The following is a 16,551-nucleotide window of genomic DNA, read 5'->3' on the forward strand; positions in this document are numbered from 1 at the left end:
CATACACACACAATATACACTCACCGGCCACTTTATTAGGTACACCTGTCCAACTGCTCGTTAACACTTAATTTCTAAGCAGCCAATCACATGGCGGCAACTCAGTGCATTTAGGCATGTAGACATTGTCAAGACAATCTCCTGCAGTTCAAACCGAGCATCAGTATGGGGAAGAAAGGTGATTTGAGTGACTTTGAACGTGGCATGATTGTTGGTGCCAGAAGGGCTGGTCTGAGTATTTCAGAAACTGCTAATCTACTGGGATTTTCACGCACAACCATCTCTAGGGTTTACAGAGAATGGTCCGAAAAAGAAAAAACATCCAGTGAGCGGCAGTTCTGTGGGCGGAAATGCCTTGTTGATGCCAGAGGTCAGAGGAGAATGGCCAGACTGGTTCGAGCTGATAGAAGGGCAACAGTGACTCAAAAAACCACCCGTTACAACCAAGGTGGGCATAAGAGCATCTCTGAACGCACAGTACGTCGAACTTTGAGGCAGATGGGCTACAGCAGCAGAAGACCACACCGGGTGCCACTCCTTTCAGCTAAGAACAGGAAACTGAGGCTACAATTTGCACAAGCTCATCAAAATTGGACAATAGAAGATTGGAAAAACTTTGCCTGGTCTGATGAGTCTCGATTTCTGCTGCGACATTCGGATGGTAGGGTCAGAATTTGGCGTCTACAACATGAAAGCATGGATCCATCCTGCCTTGTATCAACGGTTCAGGCTGGTGGTGGTGGTGTCATGGTGTGGGGAATATTTTCTTGGCACTCTTTGGGCCCCTTGGTACCAATTGAGCATCGTTGCAACGCCACAGCCTACCTGAGTACTGTTGCTGACCATGTCCATCCCTTTATGACCACAATGTACCCAACTTCTGATGGCTACTTTCAGCAGGATAATGCGCCATGTCATAAAGCTGGAATCATCTCAGACTGGTTTCTTGAACATGACAATGAGTTCGCTGTACTCAAATGGCCTCCACAATCACCAGATCTCAATCCAATAGAGCATCTTTGGGATGTGGTGGAACGGGAGATTCGCATCATGGATGTGCAGCCGACAAATCTGCGGCAACTGTGTGATGCCATCATGTCAATATGGTCCAAACTCCCTGAGGAATGCTTCCAGCACCTTGTTGAATCTATGCCACGAAGAATTGAGGCAGTTCTGAAGGCAAAAGGGGGTCCAACCCGTTACTAGCATGGGGTACCTAATAAAGTGGCCGGTGAGTGTATATGACCATAAGAGCCGAATGAATAGGAATGGGAATTTTTTCTATGAATGTGGATTGTCATGCAGGAGGACACGGCCTCTGGTCTCTGTTTTAACTCTCAACCCTCAAAGTCGTGGTCATAACCTGGTTTATGTGGCTTTGGCGAAACCACGGCTGTAACCAACCGAGTTTGATTTATAAATATTTTTTGCTGTTCAGAGAAACGGAAGTGACCCTGGGTCATCATTGAACCACAAAAGAGCTTGTAACTTGTTTTTGGGCAGCAGTTTTTCGTTGGACCCTCTGAAGTCTTTGACCCTGTGACTGTAAATCCGTAATATGCCGATCAGATAATCTGCGATCCAGTGATCCGACATGCTAACCTGACCCTTTAGAGGCCCTTGTTACTGTTTACACGTGCACACATTTTGATGCTCAGCTTCCAGTTTATTTTACCAATGACTGACTGGTGATTTCTGCTATTGTAATTAAACTGTAGCTCCAAGGCTCTTTTCCTCTTTTCTGCCCCTTCATCATTGCACCCTATTTTGGAAAGTATTTTGTGGAAAACACTCCATTCTAAGTAACATCCATCTATAAAGAGGACTTTCTACAACCTAAAGGCATACAAGATGATTTAGAAGTATAAAGCAAGCGCTTGCTGCAGGGGAGTGCATAAAAAAAGAAGAAAAACATAGTAAAAATGTATTCTTTGTATATTATCTAATCTTCTAAATGCAACAAACAGCTTAAGAATGAATCAATAATTCTCTTCAACACCATAGACAGCCAAAGATTGTCCACACATATAAAAAATGTAATTAGAAAGGCTCTTAAAATAAATAAATTTGTGAATGGAAAATTGTTGCCAAGAGACCTGTAAGACTGCAGCCATCTCTGTGCGTGTATGATAACGCCGAAACTTACGTCCCTTAACAAATGTTACACTAATGCTGCCCCTCCGGTCTCTCCCCACAGCGAGGAGGATGGCGACCAGGAGGACAAAGCCATCTGGTACTACAGCACCAAGGTACACTCCACATGTCCTTGTCTCTCACTGAATCCCTTTGTTTAGAAAGACTGACTTTTCTTTAGTTCCGAGTCCTCTTTAGTTCTCCTCCTCCCGATCAACAAAATGCATCCCCTGTGAACCAATCTTGTGTCGCACTTCGTAGGTCCAGCTGGCCGAGCTCATCAACTGTTTGGATAAGGAGTACTGGGAGGGCGACCTGTATGCAGCGCTTGAGGAGATAAGGGACGAGGTGCACGCACACATGGACATCACCGAGGACCTGACCAACAAGGCCCGCGGCAGCAATAAGTGTTTCCTCACTGCCGCTAACGGTAAGACATACTTCACCTCTTCTCGGGTTTATAAAACATGAACTTATTCTCAGAAGATCTGGGATGCTTTGTGGAGCGGAGTGTGATCATGGAGTAGTAGAAGAATCTCTTTTCTTCCTTTTCTGCCTCCGTCTTACCCCCCCCCCCACCCCCCCGATGCTTATGAATGACTTCCAGTCATAGATAGCCGGGCCTGCAGGAATGAACCCAGCTATTATGTAACCTTACCCTGGTCCCAGTTTGACCAATGTCCTGCACTCAAGCTCCCCTTTAGTCGCTTCTCTGTTCCTCGCTTCAGACAAAATCTGTGCTTAGGTGGGGGGGATTTTTGGCCTGCTGTGTCCTTGAAAATGCTTCACATTTCTTTCTAAGCGCTAGGATGCATAACGTAGCACACTGGATTGATGGCACGCGGCTCAGGAGAGAGCCCAACAGTCGACTGGTGTCACCGCGTGTCTGTTTGTATCCAATGTCTTCCAGCTTCCTTTATGCCGTCCTGCACAGTGCAGATGGAGGCTTTTTGTTGAATCATAAACGGTGCGACGGATGAGTCATTCTCTGCTGAAGGACTTTACAGTCTTGCTGTTTATCATGGACCCATCGTTTTTTTTATCTCAGAGTGACTTTCACTGCTGCGACACATGTTCTCACCTCAGTAATCATAGCATGAAACTCTTTGGCCACACGTTGTTGTTGTTTTACAGCATGTTAATTACTGCTGGGAAACATCCACAAGAATTTACCCATTTAAAAGTTTGTACATGAAGCCATTTAATTTGAGTACTGTAAACAGTCTGTTGGTGCTACCATCTGAAATGTGAACGAGGAGAATCTTGGGTTAATCTGTTACTTTCCCTACCTAATGCACCTCATTGGAACATGCTACGTTCTATTTGAATTATCATGAAAATAAACAACAAATACAGAAAATCTTTTCTTCTTAACTCCTATCTCCTCAATTGACTATGTCTTTAATTGTGTGCTTGGTGGTCTTCCCATCATTGTTAGATAACAACTTATTTTCTTTTCTTCGTTTTAGTTTCCACCAAACAAATGTTACAAGATTCCAAATAATTATTTTTATCTACTTTCATCCTTGCTTTGTTCTTCATCACACCCTCGATTTACGATTTTGTGATAATCACTCTCCATCTACTTTCCTCCGTCCGTTTGCTTCTGTCATCCAGAGGAGATCCTGGATCGGTTGCGGGCTAAGAAGGAGGAGGAGCTGGAGGAGGTGAAGAGACGGGCTGCTGAGGAGGCGCAGAAAGCGCGGATGGAGAAGGAGAAGGAAGACGAAGAGGCCAAGATGAGGGACGGGGGACAACAGGAGGACCAGATCAAACATGTGACAGAGGAGGGGGAGACTAAAGGAGAGGCCACAGAGGAGAAGAAGGATGGTGAAGGTATTTGTGATGTTGCTCCTTCGCAAAGTATTCTGACAACTCTGTAGTCCAAAACAATGCTAATGCTAGCATAAAAACAGTAGCTTCTGGAAATCTGTTTCACTGGGTCTCGGTACTCGGCATTTCATTTATTTATTTTTTAAAGTACATCATCACTATGGGGAAATTACCTGATATTGAGAACGGGTCACGTGGTTATTTGGCTCTAGAACCGATTAGAAACGCTGTCTTCTTTTTCAAGACAAGTGACAAGTTTGGCACGCACAGAACACAAAGTTTAATTTATATATTTGCTTTGCCGGATATGTATTATGCAGTGCAATAAGTGAGCTTTTTTTCTTCAACTGCATCGATTTCATCTTAAAAAGCTAAAGGTAGTATAAAGTAGCTCTGCCAAAAGTGTCAAAATGGGGGGGGGGGGTTACTTTCAATTGTTGAAAGAGGATTTTTTGGTCTCCGCCTCCTCCTTTCGTCACACCCAATCATCGCTGCTTCTCTTCACTGTCTCCACGTTTTGTATGCACAATACCATAATGTCCACAACACTCACAACGTTGCCGCTGTTCACCTGTAGCTGTTGAAGCTCCGCCCACTGGCCAAGGTGGCAGTAGTGGCAGTAGCATCTCAGACGGACCTACACTTACGGCAGGCTCTGCTCCGGCACAAACCCTCCCCACCGCCGCGGGCTATGGCCAGGCCGCCGAGGCTCCAAAGAACTCGGCTCTTCTGATAGCGGGATGTTCCCATGCGAAGGTCTCTAACCACACCGAAGGTATTCAAGGACATTTCACGGGGGAAGTTGCCCTCGTTGAGCTTTTGCTTCTGAGGAGATTGGCTTTGGTGCGTCTGGAGCGGAATGATTGCCATTGCAGTGACTTGTTGCTTTGGGCTTCCCGCTGGCCATTTCTCAGCCCGTTTCTTTGCATGTGGCTCTCATTCCATCTGCTGGCTTTTGTGTTCAATTGTCCAATGTTTATTCCTTGAGACCTAGAGTCCGCCCCGGAACGCCTCCCGAACTCCTAAATCCATGTGCTCTGTTTCTCTAAAGAGCAGTAATGCTGATTGCATCGATGGATATGCAATCAGAAGGCATTGTCACCGCACTCCGCATGACTAGAACCTCGGTCCACTGGGGACCGCGTTGCCATTGCCTGGCCTGAATAATCCTCATGAATAAGGTTTTCCTCAGCTGCTTGCTTGTATACTTCCGATTAAATCCCTCTGTTTTGGTAGTGGCTTTAAAAAAAAGAAGCACATACTCATCCTTGATAATTACAGCGCTTCTCTATTCACTGTCACATTCAGTCTAGTCGCGTGAGTCTTGATGGAGCCATGCCTGGACTGGTTGCCCCTTGGAGTCCCTCCATAATGTGCTGGTTATTTGCTTCATGTATTACTTGTGACTTATCAGTAGAGGGAGCTATGGCATCACCTATTGCAGAACTGTCACAAGAAAGTCTCTAAGTTCATTAGGACTAAAGTTTCTGCTTTTTCCTCCTTCACTGCTTATTCTAGAACAGTGATGTCAGCCGAAGCACTCATGCAAACCCGGATGAAGAACGACACACAACCTAGCCAAGCTGATCTTGCTTATGTAACGGTCTAACTCTTTTGGATTCTCTATCTATGTGACAGAAAACACTCCGTCGGACTCTGTCCCTGTCTGTGGTGATGGCATCCCCAGCCTGAACCAGCCACCCCAGAGCAGCGAGGAGAACAGTGACAGCAGCACGGCAGCCCGGGTCGCTCCCCAAGGACCTGAACCTCCAGACCTGGCCGACAAATCCTCCCAGTCATCCATGGCCAGCCTCGATGAAACAGGTGTGAAACAAAACACAACTTAAGTCTGTACACCAAGACGAACATCTTCCATGAGAGTTTTCAATAAGTATTCAGACTGTTACATTTGTTACGCAACCACTGGTTCTTACTTATGTTCTCGCATTCAGTGGTTCATGGCACATCATACACCCTTTTAAATAGACTTTAAGCGAAGAAATGGCCTTTTCTCACATTGGGTTTCCAGGAGATGGCAAAGACTCCACTAACGGCGAGGCGGGTCTCGGCTGCAGGAAGTCTGCTGCCACTCGCATGGTGACCCGGCTCAGGAACCCGGACAGTAAGCTCAGCCAGATGAAGAACCAACAGGTGGCCAACAAGGGTTTCAAAGAGGTGAGAAGAGCATCTTAATTCTTTTCGAGGATAACATTTTAAAAACTGCATAGTGCCAAACACAAAGCTGACAATGTTCTAAACCTTGTCCCTAACTAACGTGTTACCCATTAAAGCAATTTGAGGATGCTCATTTCATACAGCGAATAGAATAGACTTTTTCATAAGTCTGAATGACTCCTGTTCCCCGGCCTGTACAGGTACTAGTAGTAAATGCACAAGGTGACGTCACTCGTGTGACAACACGGGCCAAAGAGATGATGATGAAGGGGACTCACAGCCAATACTTCAAGCTCGGCCAGGAGGGAAAATACCGTGTCTATCATAACCAGTACAGTTCCAACACTGTGGCCCTCAACAAACACCAGCACAGAGAGGCAAGTGAAACCAAAACCTGTTGTTTTTGCTACTGTTTAGATGTACCCCCGGTCTGGGGTTATAGGTTTCTCCACATCTTTGCAAGGGTTTCCCTCTTTATTATAAAGACATCAAAGTCACATGGATTTTTGTTTTTATCAGGACCACGACAAGAGGCGGCACCTCTCCCACAAGTTCTGCATGACACCAGCAGGGGAGTTTAAGTGGAACGGGTCTATCCATGGCTCCAAGCTGCTGACCATCTCCACACTGAGAATCACCATCATCCAGCTGGAGAACAACGTTCCTTCGCCGTTCATGCACCCTAACTGGGCCTCACACAGGTACTGGCACGGTCTACTGTGAGATGGGAAACAAATTATGATTCATTTATTACAATTATAAACACACTAAATGCTCATTAAGTTGTCAGTCTTGTTGCCGTTGGTGCCCTTTTTATTAAATCCACTTATTTATGCATGTGCAAAGGTCAGAATTAAAGCACTCCAAAAGTGTTTGCTTTTTAATGTTTCTTTGCCTGTTTTGTAGGACCAATTGGATCAAAGCTGTTCAGATGTGCAGTAAAGCCAGAGAGTTTGCACTGGCTCTGGCCATCCTGGAGTGTGCCATCAAACCTGTGGCCATGCTGCCTCTCTGGAAGGACTCACTGGGCCATACCAGGTAGTACAGCGTGGCTGTATGTACAATAAATCTGTGCTTTTGTTATGTGCTAATTTATCAAACGCACATTAACTAAATATTACCCTTCTACCCTTTGATTTGAAATGAAAGATGTCAGTATTTAAAAATGAGATAACTGCGTTCACCATGTACACTTGGGTTGTGTGGTCAGTTCAGCAGATCGGATCAAAAGGCCCACTTTAGCTGTGAGGCATAATATTTAGACTGCCACCCACCTCTGCATCTACTACTGCTTTAACACCGCAACGCCCTTTTTAAAGCCCCGATTGTCCAGGATTTCTCAAGGTTTTTGTGTACGTGTGAAACTGTTAATATCTTATCAGTGCTTTAGTTATTTTTTCCCGGCTTTCCAGTTGTTTACTCCCGCAAAAAATGAAATGCTTATTTTCGTATGCGATATGTTTCCAAACCGCTGAAGGGATGCTGTGGAAGTAGAATCAATGGTGAACATCAATGTTACTGAGCTTTATTCTCTCAAATGTTTTCAGGTTAAATCGCATGACTTCCATGGAGCGCGAGGAGAAGGAGAAAGTGAAGAAGCGGGAGAAGAAGCTGGAAGATGAGGAGACAATGCAACAGGCCACCTGGGTCAAGTACACGTTTCCCATCAAGCATCAGGTAGGTTGTCATCTTATTCATCTTTTAGAAGGTTGCGGGGGTGCGGGAGTCGATCCCAGCAATGAACCTACTCTCTGCATGGGCTAACATGCAAACTCCACACAGAAAGGACCCAGCATTTGGATGGGTTTGAACCCAAGACTGTTATGTTTACATACTAAATATATCGGATTCATGTACCATCACTGTGCATTTGTGCTTACTAGTGGCCACAGTCACGTTTACTTGTCATTACAACCATGGTTGTGCACAAAAATCCCGTAAATGAGCATCGAAAAGCAAAATCTTGAACGTTGATTTGATGAGATACCGCCCACAATAAATATTCTACTTTTGTTGTCTGCAAACTCAACACGAAACCTGGGATAACAGCAAAACTATTTCCGTCTGGTCTACTTGAAGATTTAGAACTTGCTGCCAGGAAAACTGAGGCGTTGTTTTGGGGAATAACGCGGTGTATGTTGTGTGAGCGACCATCGAGGGCTCTTTGATGCAGCCAGTTGAGTTACGATGCAAATCATTTCCAGCAGCAATTAGTGATAATTTAGTGAATCACCTCTGAACTTTGAATCTCTCCTTATGCCTTTGCGCTCCCCTTTTTTTCCTGCCTTACGTAATTCACTTTTCTCTGTTTTAATCTGGCATCTCTTTTTCTTTCTTTATCTCTCAGTTTTTTTTTTGTTTTTTTTACTCATTCCTCTTGTATTTTGTGGCCTTATTTGAAGGTGTGGAAGCAGAAGGGAGAGGAGTATCGCGTTACGGGCTATGGCGGCTGGAGTTGGATCAGTAAGACCTACGTGCAGCGGTTTGTCCCCCGGCTGCCCGGCAACACCAACGCGAACTACCGCAAAGAACTGGAAGGTCTGGAGACTTTTTGGGGTTTTGTATCATTTGACATAATTTATCATTGTCTCTGTAACTGTAAGAGTGAATTAGTCTCTCTTTTAGAAATCTTGTGTTTTTGGGTCTTTTGTTTTAGTCTTTTATTCTGTAAATTAGGCATGTCTATTGATGGTTCTGTGGATGCCATTGAGTTGGTTCACAGAGCTCATAAATAGTTTTAAATTCTTGATCATTCATACTTATAATTTATGTTCTTGTTTATCCGTTTACCCTTTAAGCTGCTACCAACTATTTGTTCTGCAAAGCAGCAGATTAACTGCATTGTCAAAAACATGTTATTAATGTGATAGAGATGTTGTTTTGTAATTCAGTCATTTTGTCCCCAAAAGATGCCAAACTTGGCAAGAAATGTACCCTGTTGGATTTAAGTCGACATCACAGTGTGGCTGCACCAGGAGCTCAGCAAGCTGCCATGCCAAGCGGTGAGGCAAAAGATCAAGACCTCTCTAGCCTCTCCAAGTCTGCACCGGATCCTCCGATGTCTGTTGAAGAGTCTAACGAGAAGATGGAAGAGGAAAAGAAAGAAGAGGTGGATGAAAAGCCTGCAGAGATGGAGGTGGACCCCACTGACTCCCGAACAGAGGAAATGCAAAGTAAGTACAGCGGGCCACTTGGTGTCTAAGCACACAGTAATCAATTGCACGTGGCTCAATAGTTGTGCTTCATCAACTAAACCGCTATTACAATGACAGTTTAGCATTGTGTGGCCTTTCCGAGCGCTTTCAACTTGATTGACAGCGATTTTAAAGAGAATTGTGTACGAATGGAGATTCAAATCCGACTCAATGTTTTCTCCAGGGCCGAGTCTTCAGCAAGCAAATGCCTCCGTGAAGGAGGAGCCCACGGGGAGCCCTACACGACCCTTTAACTACGACGTAGTGGATGTCAGCCAAGGCTTCCTCACCCGCGTCGCCTACAAGAAGAAGGTCAAGTCCTCCAAGCTGGACATCCTGCTGGAGCGACGAGTGAAGCAGCACGTCATTGAGGAGAGGCAGAGGCAGCAGGTGTCTGCCCCCAAATGTCAGACCCTCGCGCCAGTTTCGGCCATTTTAAACCCTGCCGCGAGCACTCCCGTCCGGCCGCGGCCCCCACTCAAGCCCGGAACTCTTGCCCAGGCACAGCTGGCGCTGGGCAAAGCTGTGAAAGTGGAGGAGAAATCTTCCACACACACTCCGTCGGCAGAAAAACTCGGCGGAGGTGAAGTCAAAGGGGAGATTGAGCCTGAACTCTCTAAAACTGCAGATGAGGCTGCCTCTCCTCTTCCTTCTCCCGTTCCAGACTCCACTAACAAAGACAGTTGCAGCGCGGCAACACAAAACCAAACTGCCTCCATACCTCAGGTATTGGAGGCAGACTTGGTGGAAAGGACTATGGGGTCAAACGAAACTGATCAGAGCAAAAGAGACTGTTCAGGGCAAGCGGGTGTCACATTGCCTGTTGCAGCAGCAGGGGGGGTTCATAGCTCTTTAGAGCCACAAACAGCCAGTGTATCATCAAATGTTACCACGGCTGCACATGTTGAAAATACAGGGTCTGAGGTACCCGACTTGACATCAGACTCTCTGAGAACATCGTGTCTGCTTAACCAGATAAGCAGTCGAAGCACATCTCCTTCTAAAGGTATCCAGCAAAACCCAGAACACGTGAGTTCATTGCATTCATGTACAGAGGAGAACGGCACGGCGCAACAGGAGAACCGAGAAAATGTGCACGGTGCTGGACGAGGTAGACCCGAAGCCAACGGCACTGCCGAGCCAGTTTCTGCTCTCCCTCAGGTCAACGGCAACGATGGCTTGTCGAGTAATTCTGTGATGAGCTCAAATAACGGTGTGCTTCCCAGTGGTCCACAACCCACGGCGAACCGCATCGGTAAACTGGAAGAGCGAGGGCCGGTCGTCAAGGACGGCCCACAGCTGAAGCCTTTGGTGAACGGAGATTTGGCCCCTCCCAGTGACCGTAGCGAGGTCGGGGACGAGCCACCGGGCCTGGCTTCTAAGGTAGAGCTGAAGAGCCACACAACCATGTCAGACCAGGATTACAAACCCCCACTGAAGATGAGGAGGCTGGAGAACAACGTGGAAGCCCTCGGAGCGAATAGTCAAAGCGCCCCGCAGCGCAGTCTGCAGCCGGCAGAGACGAAACCCACTCCTGTGCTCAAGATCATCCGGATGTCCCCGTCTCCCGTACCTCCAGCGGAAGACTGCAGCCTGAGCGACGAGGAGAACGGCAACACCGGGGCGACAGAAGCGGCCAAGACCATCGTCACCCAAGTGACCACCACCTCCACAACCACCACAACTGTAGTTTCCACGCAGACGAAGACGGCCAAAGCGCCGCGGAGCGCATCTGGAGGGGTCGCCGAGGCCGAGGCGTCGCTGACGGAGAACAGCGCGGTGTCCACGCTGACCACCATGACCAAAACCACCGTGACCAAGATCTGTTCCCCCGGGCCCGACGCTCAGTCGGAGGACAGCCAGGGCGAGACGGTGACGCGGGAAGAGAAGACGGCGCTCTCGGCCTGCGTCAGTAAGTCCACGAGGGACTTCTCGGCGTCGGTCGCCGTGAGCCTCGAGGCGACGAAGGGCCGCGTCCGCCTCCTCAAGTTCTCCCGCACCAAGAAGACCCGCTCGGACACGGCGCTTCCTTCGTACCGCAAGTTCGTCACCAAGAGCAACCGCAAGAGTATTTTCGTCCTGCCCCACGACGACCTGAAGGTGCTGGCGAGGAGAGGCGGATTCCGCGAGGTGTCCATCTTCAGCTACAACTCGAAGCCTGCGCTGGACATCTGGCCTTATCCTTCGCCGAGGCCCACGTTTGGCATCACCTGGAGGTAAGCACGCTGAAGCTTTGTTAACCAGGGCATCTCGTCGAAGGGCGACTGCTGCAGTATTCAGTCCGATAGCGAACGTGCGTCACTTGGTGTGTCGGAGGGGGTAGAGGCAGACGCAACGGGAAACCAATGATTAACATAGACGCCGAATCCAACTTTCCAAAACAGAAATATAAGCTCAAATAAAGAGACAGTCAGACATGATGTGCACTGCCTCCCCAAAAATCTGTACTGAAAATTCACGTTTAATTAAGAGAAATTCAACAATTCTCTTATTTTATAAATCTTACGTAAAATATTTAGGAAAAAAACTCAGAGGACACCCCTCTTTTGTTTTTCTTTTTAAAAGTCTAAACGAGAATGTGCACCTGGAGTTCTTTTCAGTCATGTTTTTGTCAAGAAGAGTGGTTTTTCTTAAATATATGGCTGTGGTACAAACTAAATGAGCAGGATTCTCCTCATGTATATTTTCACTTTGGTTTAAAAAAATGCTAACTAATAATTATTACACTTATAATTAAACACGTTTTTAGCAGCTCAGAATGTACGTTGGGAGAAGGCTGCTAGTGTTCAGGCCGCCTGGTGTAGTCAAAGAGCCCTGTCCTGTTGATTTGTTGTCTCCCTCCCTGTCTGCATTTTGTGGCTTTGGCCCTGCAGGATGTTGTGGCTCTGAGCCTGGTGTCACACGGGTTCTTTTAACCGGACCTCAGAGATCTGAAGCAGTCATGAATCATCAGGCGGACAAGTGTCAGGCTGTTCATTTTGTGCAGTGAGCCAGCGCTGCAACCCTGGGATATTTTCTAGCAAACCCAGACACAGCCTTGTGGAGATGTTTTAGTGCCACGTTCTGTTTCATAACTGCAATCGTGGCCATAGCGATGCACGGAAAGAATGTTTCTAATGTTACACCCAAAATGTATTGTACTGTAATGTATATTATATACATCATTTATTAAACATGTCAGCCATTTGATCTTCTATCAAAACAGTCCATGTGGGCTAGCAACTCCACCAAAAACCTCTGTCATCCTGTTCCTGACCCATGATCATGCTCCAATGTGTTTTCTGTCACACTTGTGGCCATTCCCTGGGCACTAATGAATTGTATACAGGGCGGGGGGCAGGCAAAGAAACGCTATTAATTGTTTAAAAGTCAACTTTTACACATCACACCCTTTCCATTTTCCAGGTGTTTCTTTCAGTGCAGCAGTTTGTGGTTGCTATGTGCAGGTGCACAGCTGTGACTAAAGTACTTGAACCCATGGTTGTGTCGCAGGTATCGCCTGCAAACAGTGAAGTCTTTGGCTGGCGTGAGCCTGATGCTGAGGCTACTGTGGGCCTGTCTGAGATGGGACGACATGGCCGTCAAACCGTCCGCTGCTGTCGGCACCATACGGACAGGTAGGACCTCGCTCCCCCCCCCCTGTCCACCGCCCCACCATCCTCACCCTCTTCTGTGTGTTTGTATGTATGTGTTTGCGTATCTTGGTAAGATGAAAAAGGGCCCCGATCTGATTTCCTGAATGAATATTCAACTGTATTTCAACTCTTATTCCTACCGCTGTTGATTGATTTAGCTGGAGTATTAGTACTGTAGTACTGTGGCCAGCCAAGGAGTAAAAAAAAAAGTTTAAACAAAGGTAATAAACTGAAATCTATTAAAGTGTGCAATTAATTCAAAACAAATAAGGTATTACCCTTTTGACAGAGGTACACGATCTAATGGAATATGACCGTTCCTACATGATCAAAAACACAGGCCTTAGTCTCATGTGGGCGTCTGTCGGAGGGTTTCTCCTCCATCTTCTCGGGCTCTCCTCCACGTCTCCGTGACGACCCTGTTCCCACTCATTGCTACAGAGACTTCGGAGACTGAAATCACCACCACAGAGATCATCAAGCGTCGCGACGTGGGATCCCACGGCATTCGCTCGGAGTACTGCATCCGCAAAATCATCTGCCCCCTGGGACTGCCTGAGACTCCCAAAGGTAAGAGGCACCGTTTTTCAATACATAGATAAAAAAGAAAACATGATTTCTAAAACTCTGATCTGTTATTGCTCCATCGGCATTCCAGAAACCCACACCCCACAGAGGAAGGGCCTGCGCTCCAGTGCTCTGCGCCCCAAGAAGCCCGAGCCGGCAAAGCAGACGGGCCCAGTGGTGATTGAGAGCTGGGTGGCTGAGGAGGAGCTGGACCTCTGGGAGATCCGAGCCTTCTCAGAAAGGTCAGCGGGTCGAGGGTCAGACGTGCCACGCCGACATTTAAAAGCGCGTCACGCTGGAGAGGCCGATATTATTCAGGATGCTGATCAGTTCGACCGGATCGATCCCCCACCTCGGCTAGTCAATGCAAATGTGTATTCCCAAGTAGAAGCTATGTCTACAGTGTGTGATTGTTGGTCCCGGTGGGCAGGTGGTACCGTGCATGCTCGCCCCTGCCATCAGTGTGTGTGAATGGGTGTAGTGTTAAAGCTCTTTGAGTGCTTGGAGGCCTACAAAAGCACTCTGCAAGTAAAAGACCATTAACCATTTACTTTCCAGCCACATGCAGTCTCATTAGAATACCCCCCCCCCCCCCCCCCCCAATTGGAATGTCCCCAGACAAAGGTGCGCCGTATCTTTGAGAGGATGGAAAGAGACGGGCGATAAAATGTTTTACGGCAGACCGTATGAGAAAAATCATGTTGTTGTTTTTTTAGCTGTTGTTGAAACCCAAAATACAACTATGAACCTGAAAGTGAGCGCGCTTTGTCCCCTTCACATTCTTTCACTTTAACTTTTTTTTTTGTTTTTTTTATTAATTTGTTTTACAGGGTGGAGAAAGAGAAAGCTCAGGCGGCAGAGCAGGCCAAGGTGAGTGTGCTTTAGTATAATTGTCTTTCCACTAAATGTTCAATTCCTTCAAAGGCACACACCCTTTTAAGAGAAACTTTTAACAACTCAACTGAGGCTTCTATCTTACCTCTCGGCCGCCTGATATTCTACTTGTTGGCATTTCTTTCGTATGCCTGTCATGGGTTCCTATGTCTGAGTACCAACCGACTGTTTCTCAGAAACGCCTGGACCCGAAAACGGGGACGGTCACGGCAACCCCAACCGGGACTCCTGCCACACCCATCATCACGCCCAAAGTCATCGTCGGCTCACTGTCAGGCCAGGGAACCCCCAACACCAAGGTGGTACTGTCCGCCAAGATGGGCACCCCCGTCACATTCCAGCAGAACAAAAACTTCCAGCAGTCGTTTGCCACCTGGGTCAAGCAGGGTCAAAGCACGCAAGGTACGTTCCTCTGAGCCTTCTAGAAATCATGTGGGTTTTCTGTTTCACGGATATTGCGTTTCAAGCGTCTCCAGCATCGTCGTTCGAGTTCTAAATTTCCTCGGCAGTAGGGGTGATATTGGAATCACATGATCTGTCATGACGTTTCCTGGGTTTGTTTTATTAGGAGCGGAGACCAACGTGGCCACGTCTGGTGGACACACCTTCCAGATCACGGGGACCTCGGTGGGCGGAAAGGTAGTGACCACCAAGCTGCCGCTGCCCGCCAACAGCAAGATCGTCACAGTCAACGTGCCGACTTCCCAAGGAGGTACGGCCCGCTTCACTCACACAGACAGATCGAGGTCCACAGATTAGACACGTTGGACATTCCTCTGTCCTCGATTGCATCCGTTTCAGATCTCGGAATTCATTGACAAAGCTCCTGTAGCAGTGTCTTTGAACGCAGCAGGCAGGTGTTTTCAACTAAAACTAAGCGAATAAACAGTTTGTATTGGCAAAGCAGCTGTTCAAAGCGACCTTCCTAAAGCGGGCAATGTTAGCTATACTAGTAAGAATGACTTGACCCTTACCTGATATGTACGTGCTGTATCTTATAACCTTTTTCCCTTTTCTTTAGTTTTCCTGGTCTTTAAAAGTGCAGCATTTATCCGGGATTGGGATTTTAGGCTCACATTCTCACTTGCTCGACAAATGACCCGTAAATGAATGAATAGTCGCTGGATGCTTGATCTCCAAGCGAGATTTTTGTTCCGTCCGTTTCCAGCTGAGCGAATGTTAGAGGGCATGACCTTTCAGACGCGGTCGGCCGCTCACTGTGTTTTGTGCTACCGAGGCAGCCTGGACTGCCTCAACTCATGAGCCAACGTCATGAGTCAGCTGCTCAGGTTTGGTGTGGAACATCATGTCTGGCTGCGCCCGTCGCCATGGTGATCTAATTGAAAGCTGTTATTTTGGTTGAATGGTAGACTTGTGTAGTCTGAAGTTCTAGATCCAGACTGCGGATTTAGTATTGTACTATCTTTAGTTAGGTGGGTTTTTTTAAAAACATTTTTAAATGTTAATATTGACACCGCGGATTGACACAGCTGTCTGTGGTCCTCTCGAATTATTGGATGATGGATATTGTACTCATACGGGTTATATAGGTCATATTCTGCTTTCACCACATTAATTACCCGACTGCATGCCATATACATTTCAAGCTAAACCGTGAAAAAACTCAAATGTTGTATAGGAAAGGTTAGTCTGGAGACCAAATATTTTTCTAAGCTGTATCAACGTTTTTGTAGATTACATTTGAGATGTTTAGGCTCGCTTTTATCTGACAAGGTAACTAACAGGAAAAAATGTTAAGCACTGAAGAGATCTTATTTTTTAAAGGGGGTACAATTAATAAAGGCAACATTAAACACAGACTTTCTTTCAGAACCCCTGTGTTCACCAGATAAAGAGAATAATATCTACCAGCAATACAAAGAAAGTAATTTTTATTTTACCCGTTTTGAAGTCGCCATGAAGGGGAAACACAGTTCAGGTGGAGTGTAACCGTTTAATGGACATGTGTATTTATTCTGCATGAGTGTTGGCCGCCCTGTTTGTTTTGGGAGGGCTTAAGGAAGTTAGGCAGGAACACAAGTTTACCCTGAGGTCTGTGTCCCAGACAGGTAGCCCTCTATAGCAGGATTCCATTTTCCTATTTTTTTTTTTTTTTTTTT

General features: G+C 46.7%; 1 protein-coding gene across 4 annotated transcripts in view; it reads left to right on the plus strand.

Annotated features, from left to right (window-relative positions):
* Positions 1-16,551, plus strand: part of LOC119217551 (nucleosome-remodeling factor subunit BPTF-like) — a 33,453-nt gene that overhangs the window by 5,273 nt on the left and 11,629 nt on the right. For 3 of the 4 annotated variants that reach the window (XM_037471280.2, XM_037471281.2, XM_037471282.2), the window contains exons 3-21: positions 2,198-2,249; positions 2,395-2,563; positions 3,751-3,969; positions 4,544-4,741; positions 5,605-5,790; positions 5,996-6,141; positions 6,342-6,518; positions 6,661-6,842; positions 7,048-7,179; positions 7,689-7,818; positions 8,544-8,679; positions 9,051-9,314; positions 9,520-11,551; positions 12,828-12,952; positions 13,412-13,540; positions 13,629-13,779; positions 14,368-14,407; positions 14,608-14,833; positions 15,000-15,143. In XM_037471280.2, coding sequence (XP_037327177.2) covers positions 2,198-2,249; positions 2,395-2,563; positions 3,751-3,969; positions 4,544-4,741; positions 5,605-5,790; positions 5,996-6,141; positions 6,342-6,518; positions 6,661-6,842; positions 7,048-7,179; positions 7,689-7,818; positions 8,544-8,679; positions 9,051-9,314; positions 9,520-11,551; positions 12,828-12,952; positions 13,412-13,540; positions 13,629-13,779; positions 14,368-14,407; positions 14,608-14,833; positions 15,000-15,143 — 4,838 coding nt within the window. The remainder of the gene's footprint in view (positions 1-2,197; positions 2,250-2,394; positions 2,564-3,750; positions 3,970-4,543; positions 4,742-5,604; positions 5,791-5,995; positions 6,142-6,341; positions 6,519-6,660; positions 6,843-7,047; positions 7,180-7,688; positions 7,819-8,543; positions 8,680-9,050; positions 9,315-9,519; positions 11,552-12,827; positions 12,953-13,411; positions 13,541-13,628; positions 13,780-14,367; positions 14,408-14,607; positions 14,834-14,999; positions 15,144-16,551) is intronic. The other variant, XM_037471283.2, reaches the window with a different exon arrangement.

Source organism: Pungitius pungitius, chromosome 9 (assembly GCF_949316345.1).
Source record: "Pungitius pungitius chromosome 9, fPunPun2.1, whole genome shotgun sequence".
NCBI lineage: Eukaryota > Metazoa > Chordata > Actinopteri > Perciformes > Gasterosteidae > Pungitius > Pungitius pungitius.